At 41.2% G+C, this 24,751-nt stretch overlaps 2 protein-coding genes across 4 annotated transcripts in view; one reads left to right on the top strand and one right to left on the bottom strand.

Annotated features, from left to right (window-relative positions):
* The first annotated feature begins 1,719 nt into the window (after positions 1 to 1,719).
* Positions 1,720 to 17,848, top strand: TCP11L1 (t-complex 11 like 1). Its single transcript, XM_075502079.1, has 10 exons — positions 1,720 to 1,882; positions 5,693 to 5,860; positions 8,651 to 8,783; positions 11,925 to 12,045; positions 12,613 to 12,833; positions 13,914 to 14,050; positions 14,490 to 14,686; positions 15,045 to 15,226; positions 15,627 to 15,799; positions 16,010 to 17,848. Exons 2-10 carry the CDS (start codon positions 5,707 to 5,709, stop codon positions 16,243 to 16,245), a joined length of 1,554 nt encoding a protein of 517 aa, XP_075358194.1. The 5' UTR covers positions 1,720 to 1,882; positions 5,693 to 5,706; the 3' UTR covers positions 16,246 to 17,848.
* A 1,768-nt stretch (positions 17,849 to 19,616) lies between these two features.
* CSTF3 (cleavage stimulation factor subunit 3) overlaps positions 19,617 to 24,751 on the bottom strand; it is a 53,860-nt gene continuing 48,725 nt past the window's right edge. For all 3 annotated transcript variants that reach the window (XM_075502077.1, XM_075502076.1, XM_075502078.1), the window contains 5 exons: positions 23,703 to 23,898; positions 22,006 to 22,159; positions 21,524 to 21,618; positions 21,335 to 21,395; positions 19,617 to 20,318 (listed from right to left, as the gene is read on the bottom strand). In XM_075502077.1, coding sequence (XP_075358192.1) covers positions 20,116 to 20,318; positions 21,335 to 21,395; positions 21,524 to 21,618; positions 22,006 to 22,159; positions 23,703 to 23,898 — 709 coding nt within the window. In that variant the 3' untranslated portion in view covers positions 19,617 to 20,115. The remainder of the gene's footprint in view (positions 20,319 to 21,334; positions 21,396 to 21,523; positions 21,619 to 22,005; positions 22,160 to 23,702; positions 23,899 to 24,751) is intronic.

Genomic DNA, 24,751 nt, shown 5'->3' on the forward strand with positions numbered 1-24,751 from the left:
TACTGTTTATGGCTAGTTATCTTCATCTCTGCAGTGTTTTGCTCTGTCTGTAAATCTTATTGATGTCACCAGCTGTAATTAGAAAAGACCTGGAACAAATGAAAGGCCTTTGGGTTTTCTTATGGCTGTATAGTTTACCTATGTCTAGTCTAGAGTGGGAATCCCAAGCTGTGCAACACGGTGGGGGGGGGGAATGTGATCAGAGATCCTATTTTGACTCTTGTGGAGTTATCTTCGGGATGATGCCAGCAAAACTTCATTAGAGTTACTGTTGCAAGAAGTCAAAATTTTGTTCCATACACAGTGTTGGTAGAGTTCTGTTCTCTTTTATTTGGGGGGAAAAAAGCTAGTTTCATTGGTATCAAAGGTCACTTACTCATGAAAACAAAGTAGTAATAACTGTTACAAACCCATGTGGTGAGCTGTTTTTAAAAACACAATCCTATTGAAATACTACTCTGGAATGTATCACTAAGTAACTCTTCAGTCATTGTGGTGCCTGTTGCCACTGGTTATTGCTTCTCCAGAGCACTTTATCTGAAAGCGAGATGACGACTTGGTGTGCAATAAGACAATGTATTGCTGTGTTCTGATGGGGGATGGAAGACAAACATAAGAGGCTGATTCTAGTCTGTTAGAAAGGACTTCTAAAAGATATTCAGTTCTTGAAAACTAATAGTGTGGGGGAAGTGTAACCCTTTTTAGTAGTTTTTTTTTTTTTTGTAGTTCTTAGTTTTAACTGGAAGCTTTTGATTATAAATGCACCTTCTCAGAAAAAGCAGCTTAACCCATGCTTTAAAATGTGGGTGTGGAAAGGCAGTTTCTTAAAATTTCTGGTCATATTTTTCTTAAGTTACTTGTGGTGTTGCATTGGTTGCCTCTTCAGCAGGAGTATATTCCCTTTCTAACTCCTGGTTCTATGTGCTGCCTGGGCTGACATCACTGTTAAGAGGATGAGATTTCTATCTTGAAAATGGGTTCCTGCCTATGGGCATTGCCTGCTGGAGTACGAGTTCTGAATTACAGATATTGCTGCACTGTGTGAGTCACTGAGTTGGCTCTGGTGCCAAGCTTGCTTGCAGGCTACTGAAAAGCAGTTTGCAGAGAAGAACCAGGCAGGAGAGATGTGTGGGAGCGTTCACTAGTGGGTACAAGGCAGGGCCAGCATGGCCTTTCCTCTACATGGGTTCGATACAGCTCATCTAACACTACCTAAGATTTGACTGAAGGGACTGATGGTTGCGGTGTGAGCTGGATAAGGTGTCTGTAAGTCAATCTATCCTAGCAGGACAGCAATGAAAAGCTGTGGCTTCTTTCCCTGGTTGCTCCTGCCCTAGAACAGTGCCTTCTCTTGCTGGGTGGATTTAATGTAAATAAGCATAGTGGCATAGACCTATTCGTCTGTGTTAGGGTCCAGGTGGGGGCTAGTGGGGTGCAGCTCTTGCTCTGGCCCAGCCGTGAGTGCTGTAGGGAGCTGCTCCTTGCTTAGTTACATGGAGGCAAACCCCCTACTCCCCCCAAAAAAAGCGGCGGTGAGCCATAATATTGAGGGTCATTCTTACACCCTTGGTGCAGAGGAGAGCGGTGCCCCGTCCCCGCCCCTCTAGGCCCGCTTTGAGGGGAAAACCCCCACTAAATGCAGAGAGCGGCGGCGGGGCTCCTCGCCCCGCCCCGCCCCGGCGCGGAGAGGCGGTGGGGCCCAGCGCGGGGCGGGCCGGGCCGTGGGGAGCCGCTCCCGCGCCGCTTGGCAGCCGCTGCGGCCCGCCCCTGCGCTGGGGCTGCGCCTCCGGCCCAGCCTCGCACCGCCGGCCGGCAGGAGGGAGCCGGGGCTGGGCGTCCGCCCCGTTAGAGCCGGTGGCCGCGGCTCCTTCTCCGAGCGGCGGTAAGGCGGTGGCGGGGCCCCGAGGCGGCTGGCGGCGGCGGCGGGGAGGTGGGGGGCTGGGAGGCCGCCGGGCCTCCGCGGGCCTGGGGCGGCGGGGAGGGCCCCGGGCCCGGCAGGGCTGGGAGCGGGCGCCGGCGCGGCTCCGGGCGGGGGGCTCTCGGGCCGGCGGGGGCTGCCTGCGGCCCCGGGCCCGGGCCGCCCTGCCTCCGCGACCTGTTTGCCGGGGAAGGCGGCTGGGATTCAGTGCCGGCCGGAGGAGGCTGTCGCATCCCGTTTTCTCTCCGTGCCTTGCCCGTTTGGTGTCTGGAAAAACAGCCCCCCGGCTGCGCTGCAGGGGCTCGTTTTCCGTGTGGCCCATTTATGAGCCTCTGTGGCATCTGGGCCTGGAGCTGCTGCCACCACCCCGGCTGGGAAAGCGCCCTGAAACTTCTGAACCCATGTGAAAGCATTGCAGGAAAATTGGTGCCCAGGGGAGCAACGGGGTGGAACAGTAACATTGCTGCTATGTGGTATGGTATTTTTGTTTCGATACCTTGTATGCTCTCTTTTGGTAGGCCCTGCTGATGGACTGGGACTTTTGGGGCCTTACACAGAACAGGTTGCAGACAGGGATAATAGTAGAAGTTCACAAGCATGCCTTTTAATTTGCAAGAGGGACAGAGGACAGGCTGTAGCTTCACCATGCAGAGCTGAGGTGTAGCTTGCCCTTTAGTAGATTACAAGGGAAAGTAGGTTTTGATGTGGCAGGTGAACAGAGGGAAGAGGAGGGAGTTCAGCAATGGAATGGAGCTTGAAGAAAGGTAGCCTTCAGGGCTTGTGTGTTTGGCCTGCAGGTAAGGGGAATTGTCGAGTCTTATTTCGTACAGAGCAGTGGGGCCACGCTTGATGTTAGGAGGGACTGCTTCTCTCTTGTGTGTACTCCGTAGGAGCACAATGAAGTTTATTTAATGCTGGTGTGCATTAGATGATTTGAGGACCTTTGATGGAAAGAACCTGTGGAAAATATTTTGTTTTAATTTTAATTTGTTGGGTTTTCTCTTGCGCATCTGTTTTTATTAAAAATAAATTGAAGGAAAGTGCCAAGAAGTAGACTTTGTTCTATTAAGAATCAGAATTGTTTCTGTGAAAGGAAAGATGATGATCATGCTTTTGGAAGAGGTATTGTTGAGCTTATTTACCCAGTGGAAAGAGGATTTGTTCTAGATGTGTTCTGGCAAATAATAGCAGTAATCCAGCAGAAAAGGGTAGACTACTGCAAACTAAAAACTAAACCAGCAAGTGTGCCTGTTTACCTCATCTGCTGAACAGTCATTTAGTAGAATGGCGCAGGAGTTCTTGTACCCACTTTCCACAGCTGAAATAGGACTTTTTTTTAACAAATGGTATTTAAATGAAATTGTTCATTTTGAGACTGTAGCTCTTGATCTGCCATTTTATGGAAAGCCATACTTTAGGATGTAGTCTGTGTGGTAGGAATGATGGCCTGGTGGGCAAAGCCGGGGTTAGTAATCATGAGACTGATTATCGTCTTGGCCCTGTCATTTATCTTCTGTAAGTCTTCAAGCAACTTAACTCACACCTCAGTTTCCTCTCTGTAAGTAAGATATATTGTAATATTTCTCTACTTTTCTACGGGTAGTGAGGATAAAGTGCAGTGAGAGATTGCAAGGCACTATGAAGTGTTATGTGCATTAAAGGCCTAAGTGGGTCTTAGTTGAGTCATCTTTGTGCTTCAGATTTGACCTCAGGAGGATGCTTTGTGGAAGAGAATGGGTAGGAAGAACAACCGTCTAGTCTGGTTGAATGAATGTGGAAGCCTTTATGATAATGCTTTTATTCTAGCCAAATTCAACAACACCTTTCCCTTCTCTGTTTAACCAGTCCTATCTTATAATTTCTGTTGCAACTGTTGCTGTGATCTTCTCTATTAACTGCTTCTTTATTAACAGAGCTACTCGTCCTCTTGCTGCTAGAGTGTTTGCAGTAACAGACCTTTTGTCCGCTAGACCGGAGATCCACTTCTCTTGGAGCACATCACTGGTTTCCCACCAGTGGTTTCCCACTGGTTTCCCACTTGCATGCTGGTTTGGATGCCTGGCGTTACACCTAGCTGGAGGCTATCTCTGCCTTAGTTAAAAGGGTGGCGACATGACTGCAGCTCTGCACAGCCTACTGCTTTCTCGTCCCAGCTGGGATTGTCTGTGTGTGTGAAGGCGGGGAGATGATCAAGCGTTTGGGGCAGGCACATCAGTGACTCTGTTCCAGCTAGAGGTGGGGGCTAATATGTGGGTCTAACAATACCTGTAGCAATGTGTTAGTTTTCTTATGTAATTATCCCATGCTTTTTATGCTTTGTTTTATTTTCTAAAATAGAAATCACACAGTGCTGTGGACAAGTGTTGCGTGTTGTTGTGTATCTCATGCATCTAGCAAGACGATGATCCTGAGTCATTGCTGTAGAACAAAACCATTCCTTACATGCACTGATCTTTCCAGCTGTCCTGTGGAATCACGTTGGTGCAATCAATTTAAGCACTGATGGAGTAGGGTTAGTTATTACAGCTGTTGTATGAAAATAAAAAAATCTCAGTGCTGCATTTTGTATTTCTACACTGTTGCTTGCTTATGCTGCATCCTCTTCAGTGTAGGTAGTCTTTGATGCTGCAAGTATTTTTTCCTAGTAGCTGTGAGGTGCCTCTGGAGGCTGTATCTCTTGCTGAGAGCTTGTTTCTTTCAAATTTTGAAAGTGGGGATGGTGGGATACTAGGTGAAAGAGGAAGTTGTTGTTTTTCCAGGAGCTTTTTTTTTTTTTTTTTTGTAAGGCAGCTTCTTCCTGACTTCCCACTTCACAGAACATCCAGGTTATTTAATTGAGTTAGAGACATCATATGCTCTCTAATAGATCTTTGTAAAATTGAAGTCTGAACAGTAGCTTCCTGTACGATAGAGAGTTTTCAATGGTAAGATGTGCAAATTACGTTCTTCAGAGGGAAATCTGAATATGAAATAAGTGAAGATACTGAATGGTGAGACATGCTTTTCTAATGATCATTTCTTCAGTTTAACTTTGGGTACACTGCAGGTATCTGTGATGTAATATAAATATTATTTAATATCTAATGTTTAATAAACTAATATTTTCAAGACTATAACTATGTTCTTTACTGTCTTAATGGTTTTTTAAAAAATAATCCTGATATTTTATGCATAAATCATGACTCTTGCATGGAATGAAAATATGGGAGTAGAATTTTCTATTAATTAATCTCTAGCCCTTTTCCTGCTTCTTAATGCATTTGGATGGCTCAGAGTGAAAACTTTTAAGTTCTGAGCAGTTGGGGCAGATCATAGTTCAGGAACACATTATGTTCAGAAAGCTTTATCATTATGTAGTGGGGAAATGTCTCATTTGGCATAATCTTTTTGTAAAACATGTTTGTAGTACTATTCTGAAGGTGTTTTTCACTGCTCTCATAAGCAATGCTAAGAAAGAAAAATATATTTAATTTTCTTTCTCATCTGTATGCATTATGGCAAGGAAACAGTTTCAGATTTTTGAGAACTTACTAGGAATGCAGATTAAGTAAATAGTAGCTGTGTTGAAAGCATCCCATTTTGTGTAAGATGGGAAGTGAGTCATTGAGTCCAGGTCCCCTACCATTATGGGAATGACATCCTATAATTCCTCATAAGATTCCTTTTATTCTTACTTTTTCTTAATCAGGAGAACTCCTGGTGATGTTTTCCCATTCAGCCATGTAAGAAAATGCTTATTCATTCCCTTTTTCATCTTTTTTTCTTTTTCTGAAGAGAACCAGCTAAAAATGTCTCAGAATCCTGACAAGCCACATTCAAGTGAAGAAAAGTTGAGTGGTTTGGAAGATGGTCAAGAGGAGAGTTTGGACAACCCGGATCAGTCTATTAGAAAAAGAATACGACAGAGTGCTCCAGGGTCACACAGAGATGATACACCAAAGTGTAAGCAAAACCGCTTTATTAAAAAAAAAAAAAGTAAATTCTATAATTTTTTTGGTGGAGACAATCATGGCATTTTATAGCATTCTGTGCAAGTTTGTTTTACAATTAAATATTGTGTGACTCCTGATCACTTGCTCTGAAACTGTTTGTAACATCTTTCTCCCCATTTTGTTTTAGTACTTAATTGTTCACAATAACCGTGTTGCTCTGAGCCACATGTATCTTAGATACCTTTGTGTGTCTGCACTCACGGAAAGGATAAGCACTACTCCAGTATATTCTAGCTAAACTGTTGCTGCTGTTTGCATTATCAGCTGAACCTTCTGGATTGTTGCAGCCTCTGTTTCTACTGCAGGGCAAGGAAAGCTGTTATCAACAAAGTAATGTCCTGTCACCCCCCTCCCAATACAGATGGAAAGTTGTGTATTTAATCCTAATACTACTTCTAGTGTCAAGCAGGACTGCATATTTTAAGTTTATTCCTAGGGCATATTTTTCTTTGTCATTCTGCTTTTAACATGAGAAGCTGGATGCAATATGGCTACCAATTATTTCTGGCAAATCTATAGATAAAACCAAGGGGAAGTTTTCTGGTCCCAGGGATTCAACTCAAAGAGGCGGAATTGCTCAGATAACTAGTTCCAAATTTCTTTAGAGAGTGTCTCAGCATGTAACATTTTATTTGTTGCATTCTTTTTATTTTTTAATAGTGTTTATTATTACTTGAGATTTAGTGTTGTGTTTAGTGTCACGCTACACAAAGGAGATGTTCTGAGGGAGTTTATGTTCTTGCATCTTGCTGGTTGCCTGATAGGAAACGTGGTGTCTGTATGGAGAGAGGCTATGAACATGTGAAAGTAAAATGCATAGCACAGTCTTGCACTGCATTGTACCACAAAGAAGTCATTGGTCTCAAGCCCTCCCCTCTCGTAAGGGAGCAGATATAATATGAGAATGAAGTAACACGATTTAAGAGCATTCTTTGGTAAATGAAAGAGTCTTAGCTTTTAGTGCATCCACTGCTGGAGTGAAGTCATTTGGCAGTCAGACAAGAGCACTCTCATTCAGCTGTGAACTTTGTTGTCCTGCTAGTTCTTCTCAGAATATCAATCCTTGCTGTGTTCCCAGAGTCACTGCACAAGTTTAAGCTCCAAGCAGAAGGAAAATAAGGGTTTAAGAGCGCTGCACAAAAAGAGCAAGATATTAATGAAAAATTAGCACATCGGAACCATACTGCATATACTTGGAACAGCTTTGAATGGCAGACAAGTGATGGACAGTTACTTTTAAAGGACCTTTTCTATGTTACTAGCTTAAGTCCAATCAAACTGGATTATCAAATGAGGCAGACATGATAGTTTGCCTAAAACATATCTCAGTGAACCCAGCCTATGAGGATCCCTGGTTGGTTTCTTTCATTTTGAGAATTAGTATGTCACTCCCATGCCCGGATTGTAGCTGAAGTGAATGAACTACAGAGAGGAATCGATCCATTAGGGCAATTCTGTTGTGGCTCTTTTCCCCCCTTCTGCTCTGCTAGGTGTTTTCTGGAGGAGCCGAGATGAACCTTGCCATTCTTGTCTGTCTCACCTGAGGACACTAATGATCTAGCCTTCTCCTTTTTCTCAAATACCTGGACCAGGGAAGAGCTGTGGTGCTTCTCCTGACTTTTGGCAAGGCATTGCAGGGCACCCACGTGCACTGCTTGCCCTGATGCTAGCACAGCTAGGAGGAATCTTCACCACAAAGAATCAGTGGCAATAGGTTTCAGTTGGCTTCAGTGGGGATGGGATTACTCCCCTAACCAGCATGGCCTACACCCTTGGCACCTTCTCTGCCTTTATGTTGACTTGTTTTTAGGGCTGTGACACTTCCTGCACTACAGCAATGCCAGTAATGTCCCAGGAGGATGTTGCGTAGTCCAGAACAACTAGAAGCTGTAATTCCCACTGCATCCAGGAAGCAAATTAAGTTTCCTGAAACTGTCCCTGTCCCTCTTCTACCTTCTAGATTTCTACAGTCAGTCACTACCTTTGTCTCCTGCCTAATGAAAACTGGCCTGTTTTTTCAGGGTTGGTGCTTCCTCCTACTCACTTTTATGCCCCAGGGCCCAGTGAGAAGCTGCTTGTTCATCCTGGTCAGCCCCAAATGCCTGCCAGAGGAAGAAGTCTTAGGCATTGGTGCTGGGACTAGGTCTTGACGTCCTTTGTCACTTGGATGATGGCCTCTGGGGAAAAAGAGTTTGGAGAAGTGCCAGTTGCACTGGAAGTAGTGAGAATAATTAGCTACTAGTACATTATTGCTTAATGTTAATGGTGGTTTGTTTGCCGACTGCTTTGGAGATGAAGTCAGTTCCTTGAAAAATATGAAATTGAAATGGCAACATCTGCACAATAATTTGGGAAATAGTGCAGTGAAAATACTATTATTTTTAATGATTTCTTCCTACAGTATGGAGAAAGATTATACTAAGCAATCCTAAAGAAGTGGGGTTTTGGGTGTGAGGTTTGTTTTTGTTTTTTAAAATAACTTGATGGAGCTTGGAAGCAATTGACATACTGAGCCCAGAATATCAACTTGGGTTCACTCCTTTGTTTCCTGTAATACTCCAAACCTGTGTCATCTGCCAGCTGGGAAGAGGAAGGGAAGGAAAGGAGAAGAATCTTCAGATGATACTGTCTTTTGGCCCTTTGCACTGGCAAGATGGTGGAAAGGGTCCAAAAGTATTAGCAGACTTTTTTCCACAGACTTTTTATAGGTAACTGTCTGACAGTTTAATTTATGTTGCAGCTAGTCCTCCCCGGCCTGTGTCAATAGAAGAGCTCATGGAAACAGCTAAGGGAGTAACCAACATGGCATTAGCACATGAAATTGTTGTTAATGGAGACTTCCAGATAAAACCAGCTGAATTACCAGAACACAGGTAAGATTGTTACCAAACAGATACGTAAATTAGATTTGCATTTGTAGAACTGCAGAACAGCTCTAGTGGATCAGATACAGGCTCTGGCTAGTATCTTGTCTGGCAGTGTCTGACATGAGATAGGAAAGAGCATAAGAAGAATGTAAGCATGCAGTTCTGCTTCCTCAGAAATGTATGTGCATGAAAGTTGAACCTCTTGGAATAATTGTTTGGGCACGTGTGGTGCGAATCCCAGTGTGGTGTGGTTTCTGTTAGCGTCCCCTTGTCCCAGGAGCCTGTGACTGCAGTCTTTTGAATACCCAAGTCTAGCTGCAGATGCAGGTAGTGCTCTTAGCATCTTTTAAGCTTTCACTGCCTGTGGGAGTAAGATGAAACTGGTCATTTTAGCTTTTTCTGAGCTTAACATCTGTTTCTCCAGGGATTTTTGGGGAAGAGATTCCTATGGTTTATTAAGTTAGTCCTTTCTCCTTTTAAGTTTGAAGTCTTTCCTTCTCTTTCTGACCTATAGTAATTCTATCCCCTGCTGAGAGGGGAGAGGGAGAACAGAAGAGGCTGTGATGTCTGGTCACGTATTGGCCAGTGTAGCTGACCCAGTTCTGATGCCTGGTCGCATATTGGCCCATGTAGCTGACCCAGTCCTATCGACAGATTCTTCATCTGCTGTTCCTTTTTCTTTCACACACAGAGAGATGTGGCTGGCAGTGTGTTTCCTGGGTTAATTTGTGAAAACTGAGTGCATATTTCATGGAAGAAACTTGGTCCACATTGGAACCAGTGTTGTCTGTAGGTGTCTACATTTGAGAGACCCCAGAGCACATTACCTTCATGGGTGCTGCAGGAGAATATGCTATGGATGACTCTTAGAAGACTGGCATTGGTTGTCCTCTGTAGGAAGTGGTCATACTGAGACAAAAGGTCGGATGCCCATCACCAAAACAAGGTGACGGTGGTTCCCATTAGCGTTAGTAATGAGAGGATGTTCCTTGGAACTGGAATCGTCCCTGACTGAGAAGGCAGTAATGGGAACAGTCTCATCTTCCCTTCTCAGCTGGACTATTCCTGTCTTTCCAGCTCTGACACCAGTATATTATACCAGTGGTGTTTTATTAATGGCTGTGGACTACTAAACAATAGTAACCAAAGAAAATGTGCTCGTGCTATTAAATACACTGACCCTCATGGTCCCAGCAGGAATTGCCTTTGAGTAAGGGTTGAATGGAGCAGATGAGGGTCTTTGCTATACTTGGTTCACTTGTCTCAGCCTCTGAGTTGGTAGGAAATGGAATTGTGGCCTCCTTAAATGCTGAGGACAAACAACATTTAACTGAGCTAGCACATGACAACAGACATCTCTCTTGTCCGTGAAGACTCATATACTTTAGAGCTCAAGCAATAATTGATCTGTCTTCTCAGCACCATCTTTCAGTGTCTGCCTTGACTGTTAGACAGACCCAGGCAGTGTGGTCCAGTCCTCCTTTGTTGCCTTACTTGCAGGTCGCACGCAATTCAGGTGTGGTCCCATGAACTGGGACTTGTCTCTAGCCTGCACAAATGCTGCCTCTGAAGCAAGCATTTGGAAAGTATGCCTGAGACACGCAAAGCTCATTCTCCCCATTCTACAGCATCTTCTCTGTCCCAGCATCTTTTGGGGGAACTTCCATCAGGTATTTTCTGCTTGGCAGAGGGCTGAGAATAAATGCTTCATCTACAGTCCCACAGTTAAGAGAGTGCTGTTCTGTTCAGTGTCTGCTTCTGCTCTGTGTTCCTTCACGTGGACTTCTCACGTGAAAATGTGCAGTGATAGTGGATAACTTTTCTGGTATGCCTCAGTGCCATGAAATTGATCTTGCCATTTTTCAGGGAAGAAGGATGTTATTAAGTTTTCTTTTTTCTATCCTTTCTTCTTTCCCCACCCCCTTAAAAAAAAAAAAAGAAAAAGGAGGGAAAGAGCTGGGGACCTGTGCTGTACTTTGGAAAATTGGATGCTTTTGCTCACTGATGCCAAGCAGTGGCTGTAGTTGTTCACCAGAGGGGCTGATTTGCATCTCTTCACCTGATCACAGAAACAGATGTACTGCAGAGGTCACCTTGCTCAGGAGTGCCCGGGCTTCCTGATGGCCCAGGCCTGCTTAAGTACAAGATCCCTGTATTTGGCTTTTGTGAGGGTTTTGTGTACAGCTATTTACCACCTAGAAAAGAAAGAGCAGTCCTTCCGATTTTGCCTGAAGAGGGACTCTGGAATCTTCCTTGGGTTAAATGTTTTGTGTGTGTGTGTAGCTTGGAGAGCCCCCCAGCTTGAATGTACATGTAGACAGTGGTTGGAGGGAAGCAGCTGTGACTCTATGTGCAGTTGCATGCACTGTCAGTAGAGCACGTATTGGCTAGTCTTGGAGGGCCCCAGGGCATAAGTGCCCCTGGGCGCTGCCTGAACCTCAGCTGCACATGGAGGCAGAGCCTTGGGAATCTGGTGTTTGCTGTGGGCATTCTTTGTGTGCGCCCGTGTATGTGTGAGCATCCTCTTTCTTTGGTCTTGAAGTTAAACCTGGTGTGAACAGGAGCCTGCCTGCTGAAGAGGAGTAACTTTCAGTATTTTGAATTAGGAATTGGTACTGAAGCAGTGGAATTCATTTATTTTTTTTACACAAACTGAACTGGGCCTTCATCTGGGTTGCAATATGTATGCGTTGAAATGCAGAAGGTTTTGTGTCAGGGAAGTTACTCCATTTCTGTTAGGTTTACTTAATGAATTTTACTTAGTAGAATTGCATTTCCTTAGTGAGGCTTTTGAAAGGAACATGAGTACTGGTCTTTTGAAGACAAGCTGTAATTTTTGTGATTTCTTTTTTTTTTTCTTCCAGTTGTTTACTTTAGCATATGATAGATACTTTCAAGGATTTTAATTTGTAGCTGCCTTTGCTTGTGTGTAACCCTTTATTAGGATATAAGCCATTCCAAATCCTGTGTCCAGTTTTTCTTGCTTTTCTGAGTAACTTAAAATGACAGATCTCTTCTCTGTTAATCATCATATATTCATTATTACATTATATTCATATTATTACATGCTGTTCTTCAGGAGCTGCAGGTTATCTATGCAGGGTGGTGCAGAGACACCTTATAATAACTGGCCATATTTACCCACAGCTTAGAAAAAAAAGTAAGAGATATTGTGCATAAAGCTTTCTGGGATTGTCTGGAAGCTCAGCTAAAGGAAGATCCACCGACATATGACCACGCAATTAAACTATTGGGAGAAATTAAAGAGGTAAGATGATGTGATAGCAAGGTAACTTATTGAACTTGCGTAGCTGCATTGATATGAATGGGCAAAAGTGGTTGAAGTTTGGCCTTTCATAAAGCACTCTCTTGCTCTTTTTCATTACTATATCATTGTCTGTGAACATATATAAGTTGTATAACCCCAGAGGAGAAATTTGAATGTAAAAACAAATGCCAAACCATGTAAGATGAATAAAAGGTAAGTAATACTAGTTTCATAATTCCAAGCTTCCTTCATGTTATGACAGTGATGTTAGTTACAGAATCAGTGAGATGCCCCAACACTGGGCTGACAAAACCAAGTACAATAGTCTTAAGTACTATCTGTACTACAGGGTATTTATCACTTAGTAACTTCAGTATCATCCAGAATGAGGTGAAACACTTGGAGTTGGTGAATAGTTCGTTTAAAAAAAAAAAAAAAAAAGGAAGAAAAAGAGATTCCACTTGTAAAGGGCAATTAGTTTAAATAAAAAGTGGTGCAATAACTGTTTTGATCCTTGGAGTCTTTGATATGTAGAACTAATACACTGTTAAAAACTTTCCATTGCAGAATCTCCTGTCTTTCTTGTTGCCTGGTCATACTAGACTGAGAAGCCAGATTACAGAAGTTCTTGATCTGGATTTGATAAAACAGGAGGCAGAGAATGGGGCCCTTGACATTTCTAAGTTGGTTGAATTTGTTATTGGGATGATGGGGACTCTCTGTGCTCCAGCTCGAGATGAAGAAATTAAGAAACTGAAAGATATTAATGAAATAGTTCCTCTGTTCAGGTACTGAAATGGTATTTATTAGTCATGTTGAGAGTCCCTTAAATAATTCTAGTGTGTGTGTGGGGGTGTGTTCCAACAGGGCAACCTGCAAATCTTTGTAGAAAAAAAAGAGTAATAGGGCAAGGGATACAGTTGTGTGTGTGTGAAGGGGAGAGATGCTCCAGAAGTCTTTAACAAGGATTCTCTTTGTTCTGGTGAATTGGAGTATTTGTCTGGCTCCTGCATGTCACTGAAGGACATTTTCTTAAATGCCAAATACATATAAGCCTTAAGATAGCAGGTGAATGGTCAGTTTGTATTGGAATTTAGTATTGACAGCAGAAGGGGGGGAAAAAGCAAGCAGGAGCGTAGGAAAAAGGTATTATTGTTCTCCAACCAGTTCTTCCTTTCTCCCCAGTTTGAGCTCTCTTTAACCCCACCCCACTCCCTGTATAATACCCTTTCAGTTCTAAAGGGAGTGTACATACCACCTCTGGGAGCACAGAGGCTTCTGCTTTGTCACCATGTTCTCAGTTGAACAGCTCCAGGTCTCAATAGTTAGAAGAAATGTCATTAACCTTGTTGTTTTCTAATTTGAGAAGCTTCCAGGAGTTCAGGATTGACTTGACAGAAATATTGCCAGCAGAAATTAGGTTGCTTTGAAATTAAGGTGGTTTTCTTTGAGTTCTTTTCTTTTTTTTTCCCCTTGGGTCTGATTATTCACTTCCCACTGAGGCTGGCTTTATAGGCTGCCAACAGAGATAGTATGCAAGCTTGGAAATCCAGATGTCTTTTTATGTATTCAACGTACGATATTGCACATCCTGGGAAATATAATCTACAGAGCTAGTAAAGTTAATTCCATGGAGGCTTTTTTACAGGAGAGCAGGTTTTATTTCCTACTTGGAAGAGGCACATGCATGCATGTACATGGCTTGCTGAAGCTTTCTCTCTGTCTCATACTCTTAAGTTGTTAAGCACCCTGTTAATGTTTCCCATGCATGTTTTTGCTCTTTCTTTAGACAATCTGTAATAAATCTTGTAAATAGTACCTCTTAAACATCTGCAGCCTTGAATAACTTTTTCTGTTTGTTTGTTTAGAGCAATTTTCTCTGTATTAGACCTAATGAAAATGGATATGGCAAACTTCGCTGTCAGTAGTATTAGGCCAAAATTAATGCAGCAGTCTGCTGAATATGAAAGAAAGAAGTTTCAGGAGTTTCTTGAGAAACAGCCAAGTATGACTTTGTTCCTTTCTTTCTTCCCCTCTGACCTCCCAGTAAACTGTGTGTTTTTGCTTGTAGATCATGAAAAGAAATCAGATTTTTTTGTAAGTTCTAGAATTCATATGGTAAATGACAGCTTGTGTCCCAAAACTGTGGTTTGAAAAAATCTGCCGGAACAACAGTTCTCCACTTAGTACACTGGAGTTAGTTCCATTTCAATACAGTGTAGGGCATAATTAGCTAGCAGCATCTCACCTCCGATTTCCTGTAGCTGTGTGGTTTTAATTTTATTTTAGATGTTCTGCTTAATGCAATAAATGAAATGCATGTCAATAACTGATATCACGGGTATTAGTAACCACTGGGATTATTTGGAAATTATTGGTGGAAAAACCTAACTTTGAAAAAGAATTTTCTTAACAAGATTTTTTTTTTTCCCCTGCTCTTCCAGATTCTTTAGACCTTGTCACAAGGTGGTTGCAAGAAGCAGCAGATGATCTTGCAAAGCTGAGATCTAAAATGTTGCCTCCCCACTGTAGTGGTGATGGTGCCACTGGTGGAGCTTCTGCCTTGTGCCCCACTGCTGTACAAAATCAGGCCTATCTGAAGCTCCTAAAGTGGGATCATGTAAACAGGCCTTTTCCAGAAGTAGGTATTTGACAGAAAAATTGATTTCTGTGCTTGTTCTACTTTTCTGTTTCTGCGATATAACAGAAGCTGTTTGGATTTGTAGCCTTGCAGCAAGTACAGTACTAAAACATTTATCTCTTGATTGAGAGCTCTTGTGGCTCTTCTAATAGGTGGTACTTTTTCAGTATTGAAACTTACTTAGTTGGAAAAGAGGAGTTCTTTTCATTTTGTTCCTGTTACTTGCCTGCTGAGCACGTGTTGCTCTTTTCTGTGTCTTTGTCTTATCTTCACTGCCGTGAATAAGTAGGCATCACAATGTCACTTCACAGCCCACCATTCTGACTTGATTCTGTGCTGGCTTCCTCATTCTTTGCAGACAGTGCTAATGGACCAGACCCGCTTTCAGGAAATACAGCTGGAGCTGGAGCAGCTCCTCTTGACTGGGACCGTCCTTCTGGTCACGTTCAGTGCAGCAGGCTCGGCACTCGTGGATATGCCTGGATTTGCTGAGAAAATCAAAACCATTGTCAAGGTGCTGCTGACAGGAATGCATCTTCCGTGAGTACTGAATAATCCTAGTCACACAGAGGCAGGTGTAGTTCTGTTTTCACCCCAGTCAATAATCAGTTTAAGCCTCTCTCTGGCTGTGGACTGCAGCACACATAGAGGAAGCGACGAGGGCTTTTTATGAGCCCAGGCTGACAATTTTTATACAGCTTACTCAGACAGTACTGTCTTCTCTTGCTCTGTTCTTTTCTGGTATGTACGTGCTCCTGTTTTCAGAGTATGTTTTTCATGATGCCTGGTTGGCACATGAGAGTGCAAGCAGCTAACCATGCTCACAGTTTGGGCCAGTTTATTTTTAATTATTTTTAAACGCTCACAGTTTATTTTTAAAAGGTGGGAAAATAGTGAATAACTAATATAGCTAAATAATCCCCTACTCCACATTCTCTAGCTCCTTTAACCTGCAGGAATCTTTGGCTACCATCGGTGAGAAGGTGTGTGCTGAAGTTAACAGCTGCCTTTCCCAGCATGGGTTTACACCACTCTCAGCTGAGAGAGAAACTGGACTTAAAGGACAAATCCAAGCAGTGGCCAGTCCGGATAACACCATATGCAAGCTAATAGGTATGCTTTGACAAAAATGCTCCGTTCTCAAGTGGCCACTCGTCTGCCTTTGTAAAACTGTTGGTGGCACGTCATGCATGGCACGTCATTTAATGTTTCAGCTACTTGTTTACTATGTTCAGGCTTTCTGTATTTTACATGAGATCACGCTATTTCTAATTGACTGTCTCTTTTGAAAACAAACCAAAACCCTTGGTCCAATTTTTCCAGATTCTCGAATTGAAAAGTTTCTGGAGAATTATCTTGCATCTAGTCACCAGAAATCATTACCTGCTATTCCTGGAGGATTAGGCCCTATTCAAAGAGAGCTGGAAGAGATTGCTGTCAAGTATGTTCGTCTTGTCAACTACAACAAAATGGTCTTCAGCCCTTACTATGATGCAGTCCTTGGCAAAATACTGACTAAGGAAGAATCCCAACTTGTAGGGAAGTCAGAAGAATCATAAAACCAGTTTGTATGCTACCAATATGGTATTGTCAGCTATTTTAAAAAATTGCACCGATATTTGTTTAGGAAAACAGCTTTCCATGTAAATACTGGTTCCTTTTAATTCGCTAGTGATGATTGATGAGGAAAATACATGAGATGCAAAAGGGGTTCTGAAGTAAATGATGAGAGAGAGATGCATTTTTAATGTAAGTATGCAACCTGGGGGGGGATGTCTTGGTAGTTTTCTGGCTGCAATTTTTAGATTTTTGAGCTGATGCTAGGTAGGACAAGTCTAAGAACCAAACTTTGTATTTAAGTAAGTAAGTGGCTCATTTTAGGGCATTTTACTCTAATTTACCGTGAATTTAGTTTAATTAATCCAGAGCAGATTAGCAATGGTCCTTCCCAGAAGGGGTGATTTGGCTTTAAAAAAATCTTACTTTACAGACTTAAGAAGAAAGCTAGAATTCTAGGTAAGAGAAACTTTAACAGGCAAAAAACAAAGCCAAACAGCACTTTATTGTAACATTATGGTTAGTATGGTAGGCTACTAGTTTTTTCTGCATTTTACTGCATTTTTAATAGCATTTTTTGCTGTTTACCTGCAGATGTTACAAAACATATTTTTTTAGCAAATTTTCTGGTTATTGGGTAACTGTCCTCTGCTATGTACAGTACTTACAAAGGTGGCAATCTTATAGATTGCAGCTGTATTTATCTCTTGTAAAGACTTCAGAAGGGCAGAGCTAAAATGTTTTGATAAAAGTGGCATTTCTTACCTTTTTTTTGCTAGTAGTTTACTCCTTTTTATGTGAAATACTAATTTTAAAGTAAATCTTTGTCATTTTCAGAAGGTGGATTTAAAGTGTGTGAAACTTTAGGCTGAAAATTTTACTCGTTTTTTAAAACTACAACTGGAGATGGTTGCATATTCAATCATGTCTTCAAAAATATCCAGGAAGTGCAGAGCACTATCGGAAGTATAAGTGATTTTAATGTACTGTGAGAAGTGAATGATTTAATGTTAGTTTGAATATACAGGGAATATTTTCAGTAGAAGATTTTTTTCATTTTGTAGAGGTGTTCTTGAAACTTAAAATATTTGTAGGTCTTGAATTTAATTAGCTACATGTTGTACAGATGAGTGTTCACAGAAGAGCTCCATGATCTTACAGCCTTGTTGCAATTTCAAACTCAGCTAGGAGGTAAGTACATTTGAAATTTTCCTCTAGTTGAGCATAACGCTGTAGTACAGTAATCAAAATTTGATGATTTTATGAAAGCAAAGTTCATAGTTATAAACAGTAAGTGTCCCAAGTACTAGACTATCCAAAATGGAATGTGTTGTCTTCTATAAAAAAAACCCCAACAAGTTATGTAAAATAAATAAATAAAAGGGCCCTTTGATTGCTGACATCCAGGTTCATTTTCTTAATCAACTAGTCAGCCAAAATAACAGAACTTCTAGAAGGAAGCACTTGATTTATGAATCGGTGTTTATGCTTCCCTTTCCAGTTTTCCTTTAAATGTCAGCGTGGATATAGCTGCACTAACTTTGAGTTTGGAGGAAGGTGGGGTAAGAAAGACCTTTTATTCTCTATTAGCCTATGCAACTATAAAACAAATCTTTTCTCATTCATTACAAACCCCCTTCCCCAAGGGAAAAAAACCCACCAAAACCCTGTAAGAGATCACCAGCTCAGACAAGTGATTTTTCTCTTGGCTAAATGTACTCAGACAGTAAAATGGATGTCTGTCTCTGAATCTTTCTTTCATAACTCAAAAATGAGTAGGTTGGTTAGCCAGAAAAAAAAGTTCTGAGTAGGTTTTTGGTGTGGTCTATTTCATCGTTTGAATCAGCAAAGGATACTACAGAGGTCTTCAAGATTGCTGCATCTGCTTACTGTACTTTGTTATTAGTGCAGGATCCATCTCAAAATACAGCCTATAGCTCTGCAGCTCCAAAAAATTAATTCAGTAGTCTGCGTAACAAAAGAGCTACCAGAAACATTATTGCTAGAGATGTAAAAAAAATAAATAACCAAGCCAAAGCTGTTTTCGTTAAATGAGAGTTGCAGAAGTTATAAATTGCTGCGGTTATTTTATATTTTAGTATTGCCTAGAAGCTGCCTTTAAAGGCCCCTGTGAATTATGCATACTACAAAAATTTAGATGCTGCAGGGGATGATCTCAAGGATGTGGGGAGGAACAACATCATGGTGAAACAACATACTTAGAAAAGGCTTTGAAAAGTATGTGACTGATGCCAGAATGAATGGGACTGCATTAGCAATAGATAAAATTGTACTTGCTTAATCTAGGAGATGGCTGCTCCCAGTTCGGGAATTCACGGTCCAGATGGCCATGACGGCCAACTCCTGCTTACTCTGACATCAAAGCACGGATTGTGCTGCTGCTAGTGCACGCGTGTTGCTCGCAGGGTCGATAACAGCAAGTCCCATCTCTCCTCGCAGTAGGGGTTTGATCCTAAGGCTTCGTGTAGAAAAAAGTGCAGTACCCACATCTGGCTCCCATCTCACACGCAGTGGGAACAAGTGCCTCCGTGGGTGGGTGTTGTAGGCCTTTCAACAGTAAAGCTCTAAAGGGACTGTAATAAATGCCCACAAGCGCAAAGGGCGTTAGTGATTTTCCCAGGTTGTTTTTGTAATGATAGTAGTTGACAAACAGTTTCTCTACATCCTCTTTAAAAGAAATAGGGAGATACGATTAAGTGGCAAAGCAAAAAAGAAATTCTAGGATTGCTGAGGCCAAACCCTACCTCCATGTGAACATTTATATGGTTATACACATGCTGTTTCACCTTTCAGTCTGGTAGACAGGAGCGCTGACCTACAGTCACCTGCACTGCTGGTGGTGGGAATGTTTTTCAACTTGTCCGAGTATCTGAGTTTCCTGTAGTCCACGGGGGTTCTTATGGTCTTACCAGAGTGCAATTCTGAATAGTCAATTGCAAGTTAAAATCTAAAGTATGCATAGAAACTGCTTCGGAAGTTCATGTAGTGTTTTTGTTAGCTTTTTTGAAATTAACAGGTTAAACTATGTAGCTAATATATTAACATTGAGCTTTGTACATTAAGTGGAAGACCAATGCAGTTATCCAGGAACAGATTGTGTTAGCTAGTACTCCTGGACAATCCACGTTAGAAATATGTACCGAGTTTGTCTTACAATGCTGTCTTCTTTAAACAGTCATGGAATTAAAAGCAAAAGTATACTGTATCCTCTAGAAAAAATGGAAAAAAAGCTAATTCTAACATGTATGCTCTGATCAATTTCCTGTGATGGTCTTATTAACATCGCTTTTGAAGTGGCTGAGTAATATTTAAAAAGTAACTTGTTGTCTTTGAATAAAACCAGAATGAGGCATGATGTTATGGATATCCTTTTATTTTAAAGGAATGTTTTTTTCCATTTTCAACTACAAAACAGATTCCATACATTCTGCCATAAATAAAAACGAACAATAAGGCAGGACACTACATGAACAAACTGAGAACAACTCTTTTCCAGAAAATGTGAATTAAAAATGCTTCACAAGTATAAGCCATCCAGTTTTTAAAATAAAACTGTTGAAAACCCACAAGATTTCAAGTGGTAGATGTGAACACCCTTGAAGACAAAATGCAGTTTTGACATTTTGCACTCTTGGTTTAGAAAACCTAGGTTTGTTCAGAGCACATTCTAAGGTTGTTCTGGCTGTTTTTGGATCAAGAACCATACGGGAGAAGAGGCACCACAGTAACAAAACCATTTTCAAGATTTTTTTTTGTTTGTTTGCAGCTGTCCCTTTTAAATGCTTGACTTTTAAGAGACTGATGGACTCAATGCAAGTCTTTGTCTATCACAGTAGAACTCCAAACTTTTTTCACCGGATTCTCTTTTGCTGTCGTGCTCTGTAAATGTCATGTACAGGGGGAACTACAGATCCTTTCTCCTCGTCGTCGTCAGAATCTTCATGTGGTCTCTTAACAGCCTTATTGAGCATAGCGTTATTTTCCACAGGTCCATTGCCTTCCACAGCTATTTCAGGTAGGCCTCCGGTAATTATTCGTACAGCTTCATCAACAGCTTTAGAAAGAGAAAAAGATTAATTTAGTTTGTGAAACTAAATTCCCCGATTAGAAATAAGCATGCAAACAGGGACACCAAGATAGATATGTTGTGGAGATTTCTGGAACATGAGACATTTTCCTACCCTATTCTCCTACAAATGTTAAGAATTAAGTCTCGACTGTCTAAAGCTACTCCGAGCTATGGCAAACACTAATTATAAAGTAATGCTGCTGCTTCAGCTTGAGACCTCCCTTTACACAAGTATTGAGGTCATGTGCAAGCTTAATAAACCTGGAAAGCCTATTGGGGAAACACTATAGCTAGTTCGCGATTCATCAGAAAGTATGCATAGCAAGTCCGTTTCTGCTTATCAACAGAGAAAGCTTCAAAAATACCATGTGTAATTTAAACATGTTTTATTTTCACTCTAAAAGAAATTAAATCCTAGCTTGCTTTCTCTGATCATTTGCTCCTTCAACTAACAGAGGGGATGAAAAGTAGCATATTATCATCTGCCGTACTTTACATGAAGCCTGGAGTATGGCTCTGTCCTGTTTTTGTATTTCAGAACTCTACCTTCTTTGTAGGAGCTCAGAAAACACTGCTCTTGAATTCTTCTCAAGCACTGCAACAATGCGCATTCAGAGTTATGCCTACCAATGAACTTACCATACTGCAAATGTGTAATTTAATGTTACAGATACAAAGCTGCTAGAAATAACGCCTTGCTTCTTTTAAAGGATATTCTGAAAATCTTCATTTCTTTCTTTTAATGGTTACCACCAAAATGTTATTAAAGTAGCAGCTGGTGATTTTCAGCTTTTTGATTTTTTTGTTGATCTCCCCCCAGTTAAATGTACAAACATCTCTAGGTAGATTCCAACCTACAAAGGCAGCTGATTCAACAGTATACTCTTAAATAATAATTACACATCTGTAAATGAGGTCTGGATTTTAGACAGCACTATCCATATGTAAAACAAAGTCATATGCAGCACTATCACAGACTCCAGAGTGAACAAATAACTTACTGTCTGGTAGTTTGCATCTTCTAAATATCTCCATGAGCTCATCCACTTGAACAAAGGGACCCTGATTTGTTACCAAAATAAAAAGAAGTTTAGAAGATTGTTTTCAATAGAGTGCTACACACTGCGGTTCTGTCAAAACAGAATCTCTTGAACAACTTTTTGAAGTTTTCAGAATTCATTAAAACAAACCTGAAAACAAACAGGAGGTGGCAGGAGCTTCATGAGAACTACAGCTGCTGGTGGAACAGGAAATACACCACCTGGGACGGGATGTAAACCTGGAGCTGTGGGAAGACAAACTGTATGAAGCCAGTGCAAGACAACTAGACTTGAACTGCTTTTGCAGCATTATTATTTGATGCAAATAATTACTACCCTGTCACTTTTGCCTCTACTAATTACATATTGTTTAGTCAGTGAAGTCTATGAGCAGTGTGTGTAACAGCTTATTACCGCTTACCAGACCCCAAACTACTTGTACTTATTTCCATGCGACCTTAGTATTAAGTAAAATATATATGCCTTTAGCAATCCAATTAAATAACAGCCTAAAATTTAAGTACATGTTTAGATGACCAGCAAAGTCTCTGTGATTAGGTTTGCTAAACACACAGGTTAATAACTTGCCACCAGGTGAAATACAACCACTTCCAACAGAACGTCTGACTTACGTGCTAAGTGCCTTGGCTGAAATGGAATCATTTGTTGAGTGTCCGGTTTTGGATATTCAGGTTTTCTGTCTACTTCATCTTTGAGAACAGGCACGATGGAAGGTGCAACCACAGGGTCTGGAATTATAGCTGCCAGCTTGGCACGAGAGACATCCTGCGAAAGCCAATTAGAGAGCACTGAACTTGGCAGGATCACATTACTTGCTGAAATTACAGAACAAAACATCTCTCTAGACCAGTCGCTTATTCTCACTTTGTCATCATTATAATTTCAGATGTCCTCTTGGAAGACCATCTGGGCAAAACTTGCATGTTTTCATCAACCACTTTAGTCCTACAGTGTCCCAGCTGGGAGTGGAAACACTTGTTTTTGTTACTGAATGGGACTGTATTTGTCATTTTTGAGTGGCTCCTTCTTTTAGGTTAAAAAGATTTAGGTGAACAGGTGCAGACCACTAGGCCTTCACAACTATCATTTCTCCCTCATTTCATTCCCTAGATTGCTTTAGCTGGAAAAGAAATCAAGCATAAGGCAGTCAGCAGGCATGCAAAGCATCAGTTCAAACAGGATTATATTTTGGCATGTTACAAGCAACAGAAATCAGCCCAAGGGCTGAATCATCTTAGGTACGCACCACCTCGCATGCATTTGTAAGCACACCTGTAACTTCAAAATAACTTTATGCCGATTGCGTTAAAAGAAAGGTATTCAGTGGCTCAATGTGACCCTTACTTCCACCTATCACATGATTTTACAACTGTGTGAAGACCAACAGTTCAGCTGCTTTGCTAACTTTGATGACTTCTGTATTTTTCAAAAATTACTTTTCTGTGTAAAAAATAAATGGAAGTTGAGGCATTATTTTCGAGACATGAAGGCTCTCTTCCTGTTCATTCAAATGGGAAACAGCAGTTCCTCCAACAGAGCTGTTTCTGCTTCTCTGGAAGCCTATTTTACATCATGCTTAACCCCCCCCCCCCCCCCCAGAAAAACCCCCAACATTTTACTCTGTTCTAATGGTTTGCCAAAGAGTTGTGGCCTTCCACACGACTAAAATAGTAGTTAAAATACACGTGGTCAGAAATGAGACGGGAGACCACCAGATACAGGTGTCTGGCCTGGACTTTACATTAGCAGCACCAAAGCACTTTAGCCATAATAAACAACTGAAAAAAAGCAGGCAGCCACTGATCTCTACAGATAATTCTCCTCAGCCATTTGCAGCAATCATTGGGACTGCAGTATGTTTGTTTTGATATGGTTCTCAATGAAGTGAGCAGAGTTTTGCCAGCTGGAGCGGAAGAGCAGCCAGTGATGTCTCATACAGATGACCTGATTCTACAAACTTCCAAAAGAATTCTGGTTTCTGAAGGAGCTCAGGGTTAAGTCTGAAGTGGAGGCCTGTAGCTGAGTGGCGACGGCATTAACACATCGACCTTTCCATGGGAAGATGAGAGGTAAATATGAATACATGAAGTTGCATCTGTTAGTCATGGTCCTTGTTCCTTTCTGCCCTTGGCCCACAATGCCAGCACTTTGCTGCCCAACAAGACAACAAGGAGGAGGCACACCAGGCCTGTTTTACCTGCTTTTCTATCAAGGGGAAAAAAAAAAAAAAAGTCCTAAACAAGGAATTGCTGAAGTTTGCTAGGACTGAAAAGAATAACAGTAAAATTAAGTGTTCTTATCCACTTACCTTATAACCAAGGGCCTTCAGTTCGCTAGCAGAGCAAGGGTACAAATCCATGAACTTATACCTGTCTACCAGCAGAGCTGTTTCTTTACCCTCATATTCTTCCTTGAATGCCGTAAACCTCCGTTTTTCAACTTTCAGAATACTAGCTAGATCACCAATGTTACTTTCAAAAGCTAAAAACCGAGCCCAGATTTCCCTATAAAAGAACAGATAAATAGACAGTTGCTGAAGGAGAAAGATTTACTGATCATGACCCAATTAAAAAACACATGAGAGGAGAGATTCAAAGGAGGTAATCTGGGAACACATGACCATTTCTATTATTTACTTTTAGATGCATCTATAACATGCATTACCTTCCCAGCGCCTTATCTATCTCTGTAAAAGCTTTCAATCTAGTGGATCGTAAAGGACTTTGTTATGGAAAGGAAAGGATTACTGGTGTAAATGACTTCAGCATTTGAGGTAAGCTTTTATCATCAATGTAAGATGCACAAATAGACTTTACTCATCCCGCTACACAGAATTTCACTCTGATCATGACATGTGAAGGCCTTTTCAACATAGATTATGATTTACTTCATCTGCATAGACTAGTAGATTCTAGCAGGCAAGAGCAATACCCTATAACACAATAGGCAGCACTTCAGAATTTTACATAGCCCAAAAAATATAGAGAGTTACTGCTTATTTCTTTGTGGAAAATCTCATATATAACTTAAGCAACATCTGACCGTATTTCTGGACTTGATTCAACTTTCATTTTAGCTTTGGAGTTCACCTTTGAAGAAGATTCAGCTTTTAAATTCTTGGTTTTTCTCACTTTTAAAATGGTCATAAAAATATTTCTCACAAAAGATCAGCATTAAAGTGCAGAATGAATGTGCACAGCAGTGCGATGTTTGATTTCTTAGTTTTCATGCCTATGTCTACCAGAATAATAGCGGTGAACACTTGGACTGCAAAGGGTTTGGTAAGCATTTTTTCAGAGAAATAAATTTAAAAAGTAGTAATGAAAACGTGGCGGTGAGTGGTTAATCCAAGTATTT

Source organism: Mycteria americana, chromosome 5 (genome assembly GCF_035582795.1).
Source record: "Mycteria americana isolate JAX WOST 10 ecotype Jacksonville Zoo and Gardens chromosome 5, USCA_MyAme_1.0, whole genome shotgun sequence".
NCBI lineage: Eukaryota > Metazoa > Chordata > Aves > Ciconiiformes > Ciconiidae > Mycteria > Mycteria americana.